A 16,031-nucleotide genomic window follows, 5' to 3' on the forward strand; every position below is an offset into this window, starting at 1 on the left:
CTTACATATATGAATAAAAAAATATAAAATATTTTATCCAAGCTCTTAGCATATGAGTTTTAACTTTATCGATTGAAAAATTAATACCTAAATTTGACTTTATATTTATATTATTATTATTTAATAATTTTGCCTTCAACCAAATGATAACAATAATATTTCAATTTCTGTATCCTCTAAAATCTTGGCATAATAACTCTATTGTTCTGAATAGAATATCTTAGCACATCCTTCTTTCACTCTGAAAAGGGTATTTGGAATGTAATTTTTTTATTTTGAACGAAAAAAGAGATAAGTATGTTAAGATTTTTGTAAGGTGCAAGAAGAAATGTTCCAACACAATTCGAGAGGTGCAGGAAAAAAGGGTCCAATTCGTGACTTTCCACTGGGAATGGGCCTAGCCCAAGAACCGTAGAAGCCAAGACATTTAGAAAGGACAATTAAATTCGTGCCTGAGATAAGGGTAGTTCTGGAAAAAATAAATGTTATCCCAAAAAGCAAAGACCTAGATTGTGTCGGTTTGAAGAATTTGATTGAGAGTGTGAGAGTGAGAGTGAGAGTGAGTGAGTGAGGTAGAGTCGAAGATATACAAATGGCGTCGTGGTGCGGTGTTCGGAGCTTCCAGATTCCGGCGATGGAACGTGGCGCACTGCACAATCGTGCTTCAATGGCTGCCGGAGTAGGGTGTCTGTCGGTGGCCGGCACCTCCTTCTGCCGTTCCTCTTCGTCACCCAAGCGCTCTTTGCCATTCACATGCTTGAGCATTTCCTCCGATGCTCGTATGTACCCATTGTGGAAAGGCCTTCAAATTTTTAAACTCTTTTTCTTTATTTTCGATGGTGACCCTTATTGAAGAACTCAATTGTGAAGAGAAGAGAGTGAAGAAATTGTGAATGATTGTTTGTGTTTTAGGTGTTAAGGAAAGTGTTGAAACTGACGGGGCACCACCGGCTCTGGGGCCATATTCTCAAGCAATCAAATCCGACAACCTTCTTTTCGTGTCTGGTGTTCTTGGCCTTGTTCCCGAGGTTTGTTAATTGTCATTTCCAGTTTTTTATAGTTTATCTTCCTTTCTTCAGATTATTGATATGCGTGTGTTTTGCTCTTCAATACAGACAGGGGAATTCGTATCCGATGATGTTGAAGGGCAAACTGAACAGGTTCAATACAAAATGAGGCCACATTTCATTTTGTAGCATACATAACATTCTTTGATTGTATGCTTGTATGGTATGGTAACATTTAGTTGATGATGCGAGCTACTTGTTGATTCTGTTTTTGACATTTGCAAGCATTGCCCTTTGTAGCTTCTCAAAAACATGGGGGAAATCCTTAAAGCTGGTGGTGCCAGCTACTCCTCGGTCGTTAAGACAACAATTATGTATGAATTCCTTGTTCTTTGTAATTGGGGTTTATTGCATTTCGGTAATGTTACTAGTTTTTGAGGTTTTATTTCCTGCAGGTTGGCTGACTTGGAGGATTTTACGGTCGTCAATCAAATATATGCTAAATGTGAGTTCTGTATAGTGAATTTTGTTGTTAATGTTTCCTTGACTGTTTACATTCTTGTAGAAGGTGAAGCTTACAATAACAGGTCTTGGTGAAAAGATTAATACACTGTCCTAAACTTGTACTCAATTTCTAACATCTTTGGTTAGAGATAACTAGACATAAATTCCATGCTGCAAGATCATGAAAGTCCTGCATCTGTACTGACAAACTGCTTAACTGTGCTGATTACTAATGAATTTGTCATCTGATAATAATTCATTCTGACCTGTAAGAATTTATCATGCTCCATCTGTGGGCTGTGCTCAAGAATCTGATCAGCATTTAGAGTCAAAACCTGCATGCTTTTTTTTTTATTGTGGTTGAAAATCCTTGAAGATTTATCTATTAGCTGTCATAGGTAATACTAATATATGCCAAGGGTGATTACTAGATTGATGCAAGAGAATCCAGTAGTAGTACTGTGCTGATAATTTTAAGATTTTTCTCCTTTTAATTGGCATAATTTATTTTCACTGTGTTTAATTTACATATTGTTCCAATGGTTTCAGACTTCTCTTTACCTTTCCCTGCTCGTTCTACGTATCAAGTAGCTGCCTTGCCATTGAATGCCAAGATTGAAATTGAGTGCATAGCAACACTGTGAGCGTCAATGGTAGTGGTATCTCTTGCTCCTTCATCAAACTCAGTTTAATAATGCAGGAAACGGACATATCTTAGTAATGGAGTTGTATTTTTTGTTTTGTTCTTTGGTGGATAGGGATGCTCCTGTATTACATTTACCCTAGTTTCCTAGTGAGGTCTCTAATCTTCGGATTCTCTCAGATTATGCTCATTAGAAGTGAAAGAAACTTAGACTTTGAAATGTTGTTTGCAGCTCTTTGTGGCTTCCTATCACACAATGATCAGAATTAAAAAGAAAATAAACGTTGCTACTAAAAAATTGATATTTTACAAGAATATACTTTAAGACTACCTAATGAGTTTTGGTATTTTGTACACGGTTTGTTCAAGTAGTTGAAGCTTTCTTTTTCAATCATATCAAAAGTTGTGGGACAGAGTGGATTTTACAGCTAAAAGATTCTTTATTGGAAGTATAGACTTTAGGTTATGCATTGTATATTGTATATATGAATATCTCTAATTTTATACACCAAATTGCACTTGCATCCAACTATGTTATGTTGCCACTTTTCAAGAAGATAAAAAGTTAAGCATATTTCAATTTCTCTTTCTTTCCTTTTTTCTTTTGTTGACATACACCAATAAAGATCAATTTAAATATTTTTTGCCCAAAAACTAGAGAAAAAAAAGAGTAAACAAAAAAAAAAAATAAAAAATCAAACTTATGTAACGCCCCATTTAATTTATATACGTAAAATTAAAGAAAACGTCACACAGAGATAATCAACGATGCAATCCTAGGATTCATAAATCTACTCCTACAACTAGGCATAATGCGATGCCAACCAAAACAGAATAACGGTTCGACCGAACGTTTACAAAACCAAGAACAACGACATACAGGGCCATAGCCCTAAAGAAAAGTACAACAACGAATATAATCCAATCCACGCGGACTAAGCGGCAGAATCTCCATTTCCTTGCTGACCACGAGGACCTCGCCCATCTGCTCCCATCAACCAAGTTGATGATCATCGCAAGAAAGAACAGCCACATACATCACAACCATGCAACAAAACGGGTAAGCTAGAGCCAACAACATATTCATCATGCAGTCAAATATATTTTCCTCATCTCATATCCACATAGCAACCAAACATGTTATGACTCTTCATTCAATACACTACGACTCGACTCATCCGGATACGTATAACTTGGTCGGATTCAGCGGATGCTTGCACTTGTGGTCAATATCCCTGCTCAACTCTGAGCTGCTCATCTCCGAGCTGTGTGTTACAAGTGTTACGATGAAATCAAATCTCCCTCACCACGAGGTTAGCCCTTAATGAATTTCAGGCCTCCTGCTACTCTCACCACAAGAGTCAGTCTGCTCTAAGTGAGACTAACTGGCCCCTTAGAGCGTCAGGATGTCGTCCTTACCTTGAATCCTTACCTGGTTATACAGATGGGGCACCACCATGGGCACCCACTAACAGGGGCCATGGAATTACGTCCCGACCACTGAAGCGCGACCCCGGAGGTCTCACCTAGAGACCCCAAGGAATTACATGCTGACACGGACCAACGTTCGTAAATCAGCAATAAGAGAATAATAAAATCATATTTTTCAATTCCATATCAACCCTTGGAGTTTAATCCTCATATCAATCACATCCCAAATCCATACCTCTGATCATCACTGCCCCAATGAGTCTAGGGTCTCGTCTCATATTAATCACGTATCCCTTTAGTTTCAAACCATACTCATTTCATATGTTAAGTCCCCACCACACTCATCATTCATTATTTATGAATCATGTCACGCATATATAGCAACTCGTTAGGCATATATTCATACATCAGTACATGCATCTTATCATAGTGGTCATACCCAACCAAAACCAAGCACAAGAGAACAAAAATGCAATCCAACACCACACTGTTTCGCCCAAACCCCTCGCTCAGGCTGAAGGGTCTCGCTCAGGCGAGCCCCCCTTCGCCTAGGCGAGGGCTCAAGGAAAACCAGGGCCTGGGCAACACGGGATCTCGCTTAAGCGAGATCCCTCTCGCTTGGGCGAGTTGCCTGCTCGCTCAAAAGTTGAGCGAGCCGCCTGGGCGACTTTTCGCGCAATAAACCTAGGCGAGCTCCCTGTTTCATCTCGCCTAGGCGAGATGGACTCGCTTGGGCGAGATTAACAGGTCTCGCCACTGTTCTTCACTGCCACAGCCATGTTTATCAAATCCATCAAGCACAACAAGCATTTAATCACACCAAAACGAAGGATTCATTCATGAAATCATTAACTCACTCAAGAACAGCCAAGACAACACCTAAAAGACTGAAACCCTAACTTCCCGTACCTGGAAAAGGGTTAACGGAACCTCAACACGGGACCTCGGAGCACGGCAGCTTGCGCGCTGAACTTGCGGACCGGCAGAACAGCGTAACAGTGGAAGAAAAAAAGGGGGTTAGTTCGATTCTAAACGGGGAAATGTGAATAACAGCTTTAGGAAGTAGTCACAGTAGGGTCAGGATCACTTACATGGAGTGGGAACTGAGTTTGAGCTTGGGTGAAGGGGACCTTAGGGCAAACTCTAGCAGAGCTTTTCGTGAGGGCAAGGGGTGACGGCTGCTGTGTTTCTGCGAGAGTGAGAGTGAGAGTGGAAATTAGGGCAACCTGAAGGGTTTTATACTATGGGCCGGCCTTAGGCCCACTTACCAGGGCAGCCCACTAATCTTTAGGGCAGAAAAGAAATGGGGCCTTACAACTTATATGAAGAAAAATATCTCGTTTTATTTACATTATGATGGTAGATATTAAATGTGCGTAGCTTGAAAGGGTTTCATGTTGTCTCTATGCTTTTATTCAAAGAAAAACATGCACTTTTTCTGCATATAGTTGTAAATTCTAACTAAAAAACAGACACTATTAAAGAGTTTGATTTTGATGTGTTATTAGGTTGTCTTTACAAAAAAATTATAAGTGAAAAAAAAAAAACAGCTGAAATTTGTGAAATTAGAATGTATTTGATAAATTTAATTATTGAAATAAAACATATAAAATAATATTTGTGTAGGTAACCGTTTTTGGAAGTAATGTAAACATTATTGGAGATAAAATATTTTTAAGAGTATAAAATAATGTGTGAAAAATGTAATAAATAAAGCTATCAGTTTATCAGTAAAGAAAACATGGCACAAAAGTAATTAGTGCTTTAGAAAATGCCAAATATAAAATCACACAATTTCTAGAAAGAATTGGCAATATAAAAAGAAGGATAGTAATTTTGTTTGCTCAAGTTATTAAATAACAATCAAGGTAATATTTAAAACTACAACAATAAATACTACATCTAATCTTGAATATAAAGAAATAAAATATTAAATTTAGTAATAAAATATTAAATAATACAAAAGTTTGTACAAAATTTAAAATTTGTATTCAAATTTAAGAACTTGAAATATATTTAACTCTGTTTTAATTTAACTATGTTTTAATTTTGTAGAATGAAATTTATAAAACACATCATTAAAATAAAAATAAATAAGCAAAATACGTTATAAATAACTCATTTATATTAAAAAATAATAGTTAAATATTTTTTTCCTAAAATATCACAATAAATTATAAAGCACAATAAAAAAATGTTTTTTATTGACTTTTGTAAAGCATATGGACTAAATACTTTATAATTTATGTTTTGACAAATTTCATAATAATTACAGAACTAATAACATATTTAGCAAAAAAAAATAACGACTACCGTACAATTAAGTTATAAGTATTTAGAAAGTTTTATTATGTATAATTTATCATATATAAAATTATATTTATTAAAAATATTGTAAAATATATTAAAAAAATGAAAGAATAACTGTTGAAAAATAAAATAAAAGAGAAGACCAGACGATTCTATAAAATAGTTTATAAAAATAACGTTTAATTTTTAAAAAATTTATAAATAATTATATTTTAAAGAGTAAAATTGATATTTTGAAATATGAACACAAAAGAAATAATTCTCTTTATATATTATTATAGATATTTAATATAATTCACAATAAATAAAAAATTTAATTATTTAATTTTTTATATCTATAACAATATATAAAGAAGATTTCATCTTTTGTGTCCACGTTTCAAAATACTAATTTTACCTTTTAAAATATAATTATTTATTAAATTCTTAAAAATTGACTGTTATTTTTACAATTTTTTTTTATTTATCAACAATATTCTCTCATCTTTATTTTATATATTTTACTTTATTTTTAATAAATATGATTTTGTTTTATATATTAACTTAATAATATTATATTATCATTATCTATTAATTTAATATCACACATATTTAAAAATCTATTAATATAATATCACACGTATTTAAAATATACACGCTATTATTATATAAAATAAGTAAATAATAACTACAATTTTAAAAGATAACTACTTTTTCGAATTCAAAATAAAGTTCATTTCATACATTTAATTTAATAGTTTAAAAAATAAAACCGGTGATGATTAGTTACAAAATTAGGAAAATGAAATTAATAATAGATTAGGGTGAAAATTAAAGGATAAGGAAGAGATGGTTTGAGTATTCCTTGCTTGCTAGGTGTTTGCCATGGAAGAGAGTGGGACATGTTCAGGAGAAGGACGGTGCCATGGCATCTGAATCCAAACGGTGGTAAACACCGTTATCCCTTTTTTCACTTATAAAAACCAAACCTTTTTCTTTTTAAATACCAAACCCAACCAAACGCACAAACCCACCTTAACAAGCTTTAGTTTTCTCTTGGTTCGTATTCTTGTTCTTCTTCAACTCATTCCCTTTTCATTTTTCATAGCATAGATCTTCATTTTCCAATTCCAAACAATTTCCATTTGCACAATCCTTTCCCTTTCTTTGCAGATTTCTAACTTATGTTCTATCAATTAAATATCAATAAATTCTAGGTTTTGTTCTTCCTCGGTTGGTATTTGCAAAATACGAATTGTGGAGGAGTTTGCATTCGGTGCTGCCTTTTAGATTTTGAATTTGTTTTTTTCATGATTGATTTTCAGGCTGGTGGTTGTCTACAATCTGTGTCATGGAAGGTGTTATTGTGAGAAGAGTTATTCCTTCGGATAACAGCTGTCTCTTCAATGCAGTTGGGTAAGCAAAACAATGGAAGTCAACTTTTTTTTTTTTTTTTTCATTCTGTGTTGGTGATAGTGCTACTTGTACAAATGATTCCTGTGGTTATTTTTATTGTGTTTGTCGATTCAGATATGTAATGGATCATGACAAGAAGAAAGCCCCTGAGTTGCGACAGGTAGTTTTTTTGTGTATTAATTTTATTTGTTAAATTTGTACAGTGCACCCTATCATCCAACTTCATTTCTATGTACTTTTTTGGTGAACTTGGTTCTGGTTATAAAGGGGTACTTCCTTTCTGGCTGGTCAACTTTTGCCTCAACATTTATTCTTATTTTTTGAGTAAAACATGCTTTGGTCCCTCAAAATATATCGAGTTTCAGTTTTAGTCGCACCATGTATTGAGAGTAATAAATACATTTGTAGTCCTTACATTTTAGCAGAAATTTCGATATTTAATTTGACCTTTTTTTACTAAAAAACAAGACTCATTTTGCAAATCTTGAGGTAATCAAGCGTGATAAACTCAAGATTTGGACTTGTGAAACCATATCGTAGCATGTTACCTATGCTGGGTGTCCTCTCTTCACAATTTGCCTATGGCTATTGCCAAAATATTTGCCACATCATTCCACCTTGGTGGCCATGTTGCCACCATTTAACAACATTGTATCAGAATTTGTTTCTGAATCCGAGGAATTCTTTATGGGATTGGAAAAAAGGAGTTCTTTATGGGATTGGAAGAAGGAGTTTTTACCCAAGCGAGTTAGAGTTCTCTGAACTGTGTCATTCTCTTAGTATGGCACAACACTCATTCAATATACTTTTAGGTCCTACATTTTTATCAGAGAATGTGTTTTTAGGTTCGGATGAGAGACTAGAATCACATCCGTCTTGGCAAACGTGGGAGCTAAATCTAAAAACCTATTACATTTTTATAGGGAACTACTAAGAAGAACTTTTTGAGAAAGTAAAATAATATTTTATCCTTTCTTTTCTCGTGATAATCATATACAGTGTGCTAGTGTGTTATCATAGACAATTCAAATGGGACATCCAGCATTCCTATCAATTTGCCTGTTTCATTTTGAGTAGTTTCTGCAACCAGAAAGTCAAAATAGAAGTTTTTGAATTTGTTTTTCCGTGGAAAAGTGTTCCTTCTAGACACATTTGATTAAAATTGAGAGTTGGCTTTCCGATTACTAAAATGGTTGCAGTAAATGCAAAAGATTGTGAATATTGTACTGAGTATGTTTGCATTTCAGTTGGATTACCCAAACCAACTTTCAGTTTCCATTAAACATGTAAACATTGTGCCAACATGTTTGACTGTTTTCTAAGATCCAGTTATCTCAAACTCTAGTTGACTTAACATTTATAGTGAGTTACTTTTTTTTCAACTTCAGTTGAGTTCAACTGTGCTTAATTGTCCATCTGGAACCCTAACACATACTTAGTTTTCAGTTAATTCAATGCAGTGAACTGACTGTAACTTTTTCCATTAGGAAAGCAGTTAGTTTCTGTTCCTTGTAGGACAAGCTACTTGTACCTATACAATATCTGTTGTAACAGAATTTAATAGAATTAGAAATACAATTTTCTTGCTGCAATCTTCTCTCTTCTTTGTAAACTCTAACCAGGATGAGTTAAATACTTTTATTTGAATGGTTTGCTTTGCCTTATACCAATAGAATTTTCTTTTTTCTTTTTATATGAGTAGTACATGAAGGATTTTTCAGATGCAGCTATGAATAATAAATGCATTTTTGAGCATTCTTATTTTACGATTACGAAAAAGAAAATCGACTTTGAAAATATTATATAAGGATCAGCTATATTTTTAAGTATCTCTTGTTTTTTGACGTAGGACTTAAGTAACTTTCTGGTAATTGTTGATATTTCGTCATCAATTCACATGCCTCTATTTTATTGTCTGCCAAGCCCAAGGCGATGCCACTCAATGCTTTCAATGAAATTACTTGCAACCAAAAGGTTGTCAATGAAAAATATTTGTATTTTCAGATGTGAAATTACATAGTCCATCATTTAAGAATTATCAGTGTAGTGGAAATGAAACTTTTATTTCATCATATTACTTATATATATGCAATTTGAGTATGCTATTGACATCATTTCGTACATATTTTAACTTGATAGTTTTGTACTATTTGACGTGCTACAGGTTATAGCTGCAACAGTAGGAAGTGATCCACAGAAATATTGTGAAGCATTTCTTGGGAAGCCAAATGCAGAATATTGTAACTGGATTCTTGACTCGGAGAAGTGGGGAGGTTAGTTAGCCTATGTCTTCCTGATCAAGGCTGTTCTAAATCAAAAGTTTAATGGAATTGATTACCGTGGTCAGTGTGTACGAATGTTTAACATCAAATGTGGTGAATTCATTTTTATTTGGAATGTAGAAGGTGACGAAACTAGCTCAAAGTTAGTTTGATTTAAAAACTTGGCTTTTGAAAAACTTTGCTAACATAAATGTATTATGAAGCATATGAATAAAATATATTATTTTCCTGAAATGCTATGAGGTGTAAAGATTTAATTAAAATTTGGGAAATTTCATTTAAACATCTGGATACCCATAAATTTGGTTGTTTTGCTTAAACAAGTTTCCAGAATTGGGCTTTTGATATAAATTGTGGGATATAGATTTTTTTACTTGATGAATTTAGCACGGGTTTCAAAGGGTATTTCAAACTTTCCTAGTAACAATTTTACAAGAAAGACTGTTAACGTTTTGTTTGTTTGATGTGCTAATTAAGCTCTATATTCCGTTTTGAAGGTGCAATCGAACTTGCAATATTAGCAGATTATTATGGACGTGAAATTGCAGCATATGATATCCAGACAACTCGATGTGATTTGTATGGTCAGGTTAGTCACTTTTATGCAATCTATGCTCTCAAGTGTTGCAACCTCTTAAGACCGAACTCCATTTTCATCTTCTGTGTATTTTGACAGGAAAGGAACTACTCTGAAAGAGTGATGCTGATTTATGACGGTCTCCACTATGATGCATTAGTGGTGAGTAGTCTCATATACCAGAAAAAAATTGATCATCCACTCCTTCTCTTTTGTGTGTTTTTATTTTTTGGAATTGGAGGTGAATCATGAGATTGCATGTGTATGGCATTTATGTTTTTATCTACTGCACATGAAACCATAAAGAAAAAGAAAATATAAAATTCAGGCTCATAAGTAATTCTCTTTTTCATGTTGCCTTATGATTAATCACGCTTTGTATGGTCAGATGTCTCCCGTTGAGGATGCTCCTGAAGAGTTTGATCAGACCATATTTGCGGTTCAGCCGAACAGAAGCATTGGACCTGTGGAGAGGCTTGCTCTAAATTTTGTGAAGGACCAGCAGAGGTTGTTTGCAATTCTTATTGAACCTTTTCAAAACAAATAGATGAATATTTGCACTCTTAGATGATTGAATTGCATGAATTTTCAAATTTGGATTCTTCATATCACTAGATTATTTTTGTGAATATATATTACGTTGAAGGTTTTTATGTGAGCGTGTATAATTAAGGTTTCACTTCCAGAGGCGTTTGGAATTGGGTAGTGGAAATATTTCTATTTTCAGTAATAACTAAAAAAGTTCACCTCAATTCATGTTTTTATATGCCATTACTTAAAAACTGAAAAGTGAGAGAAACTAATGTTGAAGACTGAGTAATTGAACTGCACAGACTAAGATGTTAAAGACTTTAAATCTACCAATTTCTATTTTTAAACCATACAGATGAAATTATGCACATTTTGTAAGTGAAAAGTTGGGGTATGGATCTGCCTGTAGCAGCATATATTTTAACACCTGGGATAATAGGAAGGGAAGTCATTTTGTTTTATCTTGCATGATGTGAATTTTTCAATGTTCTCAATTATTTCTGCTACCGGTAGTATTTCCTTTCAATTGATGTCATGCTAATATGATGTATATACTCTTTCTCAGGAAACGGAGTTACACTGACACTTCCAAGTTCACTCTGCGCTGTGGGGTATGCCAAATTGGAGTAGTTGGCCAGAAGGTGATTCCTACTCAGCACCTGATGCTTTTACCTTTTTCTTTTCATGATTCTTAGAACTGCTTTTTCTGTGAACATTTCAGGAGGCAATGGAGCATGCACAGGCCACTGGTCATGTTAACTTTCAAGAGTATAGATGATTTGAATGAGATACAAATGTATGTGTAGTCTCGGTTGATTTCAATGAAAACTGAATAATTTATGCATCAGAATTGTTGTGCCAATTTGTGTTGTAATATTACTTTTTTTGTTTCTGTTCGTGATGACTGACAACGAAGAAGCCACCTTCCTCTCCCACCTTTAATGGTAGACTAGATAAAGAAACTATTCAGTGATAAAAAAATTAAAATGATTTTTCCTGGTAAAGGTTTTTATCAAATAAGTTTCATATATCTTCCTTTATATAGCTTTTGGTGCAGTAGTTGAGTGTGCAATGATCTGGATCCTATAAGACAAATTGAGTATTTTAGATAACTGATTAGTCTCTACACCTGAAAAATAAACTATTTATAATTTTAAATTATATTGGTTCTTTTCAAAATATTATTAATAAAATATTTTTAAGTTATATGTAATCCTTAATCCTTATTCCTCTCTCTCTTACATTTGTTTCCAGTCTCAGTTGATACTCAGAATATTATATGAAATTAATAGTTCTTAAACCGTGTTTACATTTCTAACCTGAAAATTTTCATCTGGTTTTTTACCATCAGTTTCTACATCTCATACTTCAATCCTTACGTAATTGTGGTGTACCACTATTTTTTTTATCCAAACGTTGTGTATCAAACCAAGTCTTAACAAGTTTATAGATTAACTTCATACATAATTTGAGGAAGAAATACCTTAAAACCTCACAATTAAAATTAAATCAAGCAAAAAATATAAAACGAATGCAAGAATTGTGAGATAAAGTTTAACTTTTTCATCAATTTACTTAAATCTTACTGTTTTCATTGGTTTTATATTTATTTGTACATATACTAATTTGTGTTTTTTTTATATACAAATTCTTTAAATATGTATTTTTAACTTAAACGTAAACTAATTTGAATTTATAAAAACTGGAAATTCGTTTTTTTTTCTTATACTTAGACTTTTGTTTTCTAATAAAAGAAGTTTTTCTCATGAAGTTCATCCAAACAACTCAATAACTCTTCCGACATTTAATTTTTTTTTCTTTTTATTGTTGTTCAATGTTAATCAATTATCTATGTCAAACGACTTTTTATGTTATCACCAACAATTAAATTAATCTTATACTATAAAACTTCAAATTATTTACCATAATTTTAAATACAGTTTATAAATAGTCAAAAGCATTTACTTACTGTAAAAGTCAACTATTTAACTATATAATAAAATATCCATTTGATACAAATTTTAATTATATATAAAAAATATTGTCATGTGCAATACATGAGCTACATTACATGTACTAAAAATACTATTTTTGTTGTAAAAGACGAATAGTTCAATGTATCCCATATACATACAACTTAAACAAGGTCATTATCACATGGTGTCAGTGTTATTTGTTTTTATTTTTAGCCACATTTCATCTTGAAAATAGTTTAGTTATACACACATCTTTCAACACTTTTATACCAATAAAATAATGACTCAATGCATTTGCAAATTGCAGTGATATATTCCTATTGGTCATTTACATAATGCAATTACAAGAAGATAAATGCAACATCTTTTTCAATAACAATTATATATATATATATATATATATATATATATATATATATATATATATATATATATATTTATATATATAATGTCAACTGAAGATTACTAATATCAGTAGTGTTGAGATCGAAAGAGTGACGTATTAATGAGGTAATATATATGCCACATGAACGTCATACAAACAAAACCGGTGAAAATATTAATATATTGTAAAACAAAATAAATATTAAACACCAAAAAATTGTTTCAAATAATTTGTCATCTCAATATTAACATATATCTTCATATATATTATGTGAGTTTGATATATCAATTAAGTAAAGTAAGAAAATATTATAAGATGAAATTGAAATATAACATGAAAATTATTTTTCTGAAATTAAATAGATATACTTTTTCATTTATAATCTTAAATTAAAGGTGATAATTTGAATTGAATGTTGTTATAATAATAGCCATATATTTTATTTGAAAGATTGAAGTAGTGCCGGCAAAGTAGAAGACAACACTGGTGGTTGGACTTAGGTTAGGATCAGAGTGTGAACTCAGAATTTGAGATCTTATTCTATCCACAAATCTCTCACCAATTCTTCATTATTCATCAACCACCAAATTTCAATAGTCACCACAAATACATTTGGTTGCCCCATCATCTTTGGAACCTTTTTCACTGTCTAAAACTTCATAATCTTCTTCTTCTTCTTCATATGTCTACCAATTGCATCCATTGTAAGAGTGTTTTAACAAGTCAAAGATGAACCAGGGTATCTTGAAAGTGATAGCTTTTCATTGTTTGTTGAAAAACTCAACAGCACCTGGTGAAGAAATTCTTAAGTTTGAACAATGTCATTAATAAAGGAGAAAAAAACAAATTACTGTGCAATGTTTTGTTAATCATTCAGCCTTTAACGTAACGCCACACAACATTTCTAAAATAATGAGTCAGGCTTTCGGAGCAAATGGTAAACACAGTCAAAAGTCTAACACAATATTTTTCATTTTCATGCTTTTCGAAGATCTCACCAAGCTTTTTTTATAAAACACAAATCTCCTATCTCGTCGACTTCAATGCTGCTATAATTGTGACTAATATGATTAAACTATTTCAATTTGGTGGAGACAAATTGTGAAAGCGAATCTCACAACCATTCACGCCACTCATCACTCAAAGTTGTTGAAGAATGAAAGTGGTTGCCACCTGGCCACTATAACCCAGTGCCCATGTCACAGAAGAATTTTATCAAACACTTGCTATGCACAAACATTATGATCAGGAAAAAAAAAATATTACAAAAATTCACCTTCTATTAGGAGTGATTAGTTACAATATTGTATTGATCAAGAGAGAAGGAAAGAAAATCAAGGAAGCAAAGATGTTCTGGATGATCAAATATTTACAGAAAAAGAAAGAAAAAAATATGAGTTACATTAAGATTCCCAAAACAAAACCCTAAGAGTGTGCATGTATGGAAGGATTGAACCAAGAACAGGCTCAATTCACTGCTCCATGGATCCATCAAAATACATTTATTAATGTTCTGGAATGCTCTGAAGAGCAGGCCTCCATGGCCGTTCCATCGATTGATCGATGAATTGTGCCAAAACCTGTTCCACTCTCAACTCCTTCACCTCCACTTTACCAACCAACTCCTCCAACTGTTTCTTCGTGATCTTTATCTTAACCTCTCTCGTCGCTTTCCTACCACCGCCGTAAGAAAACTTCTCCGCCGCAAAATCCTCCCACTCCTCCTCCGCCGCGGCGGCGCCGTAACCCTCGCGCCTTAAGCAATTTCCCATTTTTTTTTCCTACAGACGGAGAGAAAGAAGATGAAGGTAAGAGGTTGGTGATATGATTGCCCATATATATATAAATGTGAAAAATGAAAAGGCCACGTCGGATTTCATACGTGGCAAGTGTGGGCCCCTTTGACTCCAACGGACTTAAATGCAGCATCTTACGGGATCACATTGGAACCGACGCGCGGCTTAATATTAATGTTTCTTTTGATCAAAATTATAATTATGTATTAACGTTTAATATAAAGTTTTATTGTGAAAAATAATATTATTAAAACAATTAAAGAAATTTAGCCAAGTTTTGTAAATTGTGCTAACCATGAAAAGTCAAACCCTTCAAATGAAACAACTGTGTTGCTTTGATGTTGCCAGCGATGAAATGTTCAAACCAAAGTTTTCAGGTGTGAACGGAACTTTGGCTCGGAATCTATATCTTCCCAAAACTTTTTCTATTTATATTAATTTCATCATTTTTAATTGTGTGTGTGAGAGAGAAACCTACTTCTTGTTCGTTTATAATGGGAAGAAAAAAATTATAATGAAAATAAAGAGTTATTCTGAGAGTGATCATCTTAATACATTAATACATTGATAAAGAATTATGAATATGTTCATAAGATTTTTGCAATTTTTGTAAATTTATTTGGTGGTTCATTAGCGGTTTAATAACGAATGAAACAGAATGTCCAAGAAAGTTCGTTAGAATAGGCTTTAACTTAATTCTAATACCAGGTTAAAAGTGAACTTTAAGCCTAACTCAATTCCACAAAACCGACTTGTAAAGTGAAGATTGCACCCACTTATATATTATGAATTGGTCTTATCTCTTGTCAATATAGGATTTTTACCGATTTTTGTTCTTGTTTATAAAGATGATTATGCTTTAAGAAGTTTTGTTATTACGTGATTCTTAACAAATTGTTATATTCCATGACATATTTTGATAAATATAAGTTGGTGAAGGTGAAAATAACGTGGTGGGACCATAAAGCTAAACTAATTGGTAGGTTTTAGGTATGAAAGGGATAAATGAGAGGCATTTTTTAAATGAAAGTAGCAGAGTGAAGTGTGAACACAAATTAGGGAAAGGAATCTGTGATTGAAGGTGCTGTTTGGGTAGCTTTCTTTCACGTGCAGATCCTATTTCGCTTATCCAAACGCACTTTTTTTTGTTATCATCATCACAAGCATGATTACATATGAAGCTTGTATATACTC

The 16,031-nt window shown here is 32.9% G+C and overlaps 3 protein-coding genes and 1 long non-coding RNA gene across 6 annotated transcripts; 2 read left to right on the forward strand and 2 right to left on the reverse strand.

Moving 5' to 3' along the window:
* Positions 1 to 474: 474 nt before the first annotated feature.
* Positions 475 to 2,374, forward strand: LOC114193320 (reactive Intermediate Deaminase A, chloroplastic-like). 2 transcript variants are annotated; one of them, XM_028083059.2, is made up of 7 exons: positions 475 to 779; positions 913 to 1,028; positions 1,116 to 1,160; positions 1,308 to 1,381; positions 1,463 to 1,512; positions 2,061 to 2,164; positions 2,270 to 2,374. In XM_028083059.2, exons 1-6 carry the CDS (start codon positions 593 to 595, stop codon positions 2,153 to 2,155), a joined length of 567 nt encoding a protein of 188 aa, XP_027938860.2. In that variant the 5' UTR covers positions 475 to 592; the 3' UTR covers positions 2,156 to 2,164; positions 2,270 to 2,374. The 2 variants fall into 2 exon arrangements, with proteins under 2 accessions (XP_027938860.2, XP_027938859.2); XM_028083058.2 differs by having other exon boundaries at positions 2,061 to 2,374.
* Positions 2,375 to 3,002: 628 nt separating this feature from the next.
* Positions 3,003 to 4,783, reverse strand: LOC114162176 (uncharacterized). Its single transcript, XR_003599151.2, has 3 exons — positions 4,677 to 4,783; positions 4,495 to 4,551; positions 3,003 to 3,139 (listed from the first exon to the last, which is right to left on the reverse strand). It is a non-coding gene; the product is annotated as an uncharacterized LOC114162176 (long non-coding RNA).
* Positions 4,784 to 6,686: 1,903 nt separating this feature from the next.
* LOC114193312 (OTU-like cysteine protease family protein) lies at positions 6,687 to 11,615 on the forward strand. 2 transcript variants are annotated; one of them, XM_028083048.2, is made up of 9 exons: positions 6,687 to 6,822; positions 7,200 to 7,290; positions 7,405 to 7,450; positions 9,455 to 9,563; positions 10,070 to 10,161; positions 10,249 to 10,311; positions 10,538 to 10,656; positions 11,246 to 11,321; positions 11,402 to 11,615. In XM_028083048.2, exons 1-9 carry the CDS (start codon positions 6,777 to 6,779, stop codon positions 11,456 to 11,458), a joined length of 699 nt encoding a protein of 232 aa, XP_027938849.1. In that variant the 5' UTR covers positions 6,687 to 6,776; the 3' UTR covers positions 11,459 to 11,615. The 2 variants fall into 2 exon arrangements, with proteins under 2 accessions (XP_027938849.1, XP_027938850.1); XM_028083049.2 differs by having other exon boundaries at positions 6,707 to 6,933.
* Positions 11,616 to 14,301: 2,686 nt separating this feature from the next.
* Positions 14,302 to 14,860, reverse strand: LOC114193882 (uncharacterized). Its single transcript, XM_028083853.2, has one exon. It carries the CDS (start codon positions 14,811 to 14,813, stop codon positions 14,547 to 14,549), a length of 267 nt encoding a protein of 88 aa, XP_027939654.1. The 5' UTR covers positions 14,814 to 14,860; the 3' UTR covers positions 14,302 to 14,546.
* Between the last annotated feature and the right edge of the window lie 1,171 nt (positions 14,861 to 16,031).

Source organism: Vigna unguiculata, chromosome 8 (assembly GCF_037176805.1).
Source record: "Vigna unguiculata cultivar grain cowpea cultivar isolate G323 ecotype 2 chromosome 8, ASM3717680v1, whole genome shotgun sequence".
NCBI classification, from domain to species: Eukaryota; Viridiplantae; Streptophyta; class Magnoliopsida; order Fabales; family Fabaceae; genus Vigna; species Vigna unguiculata.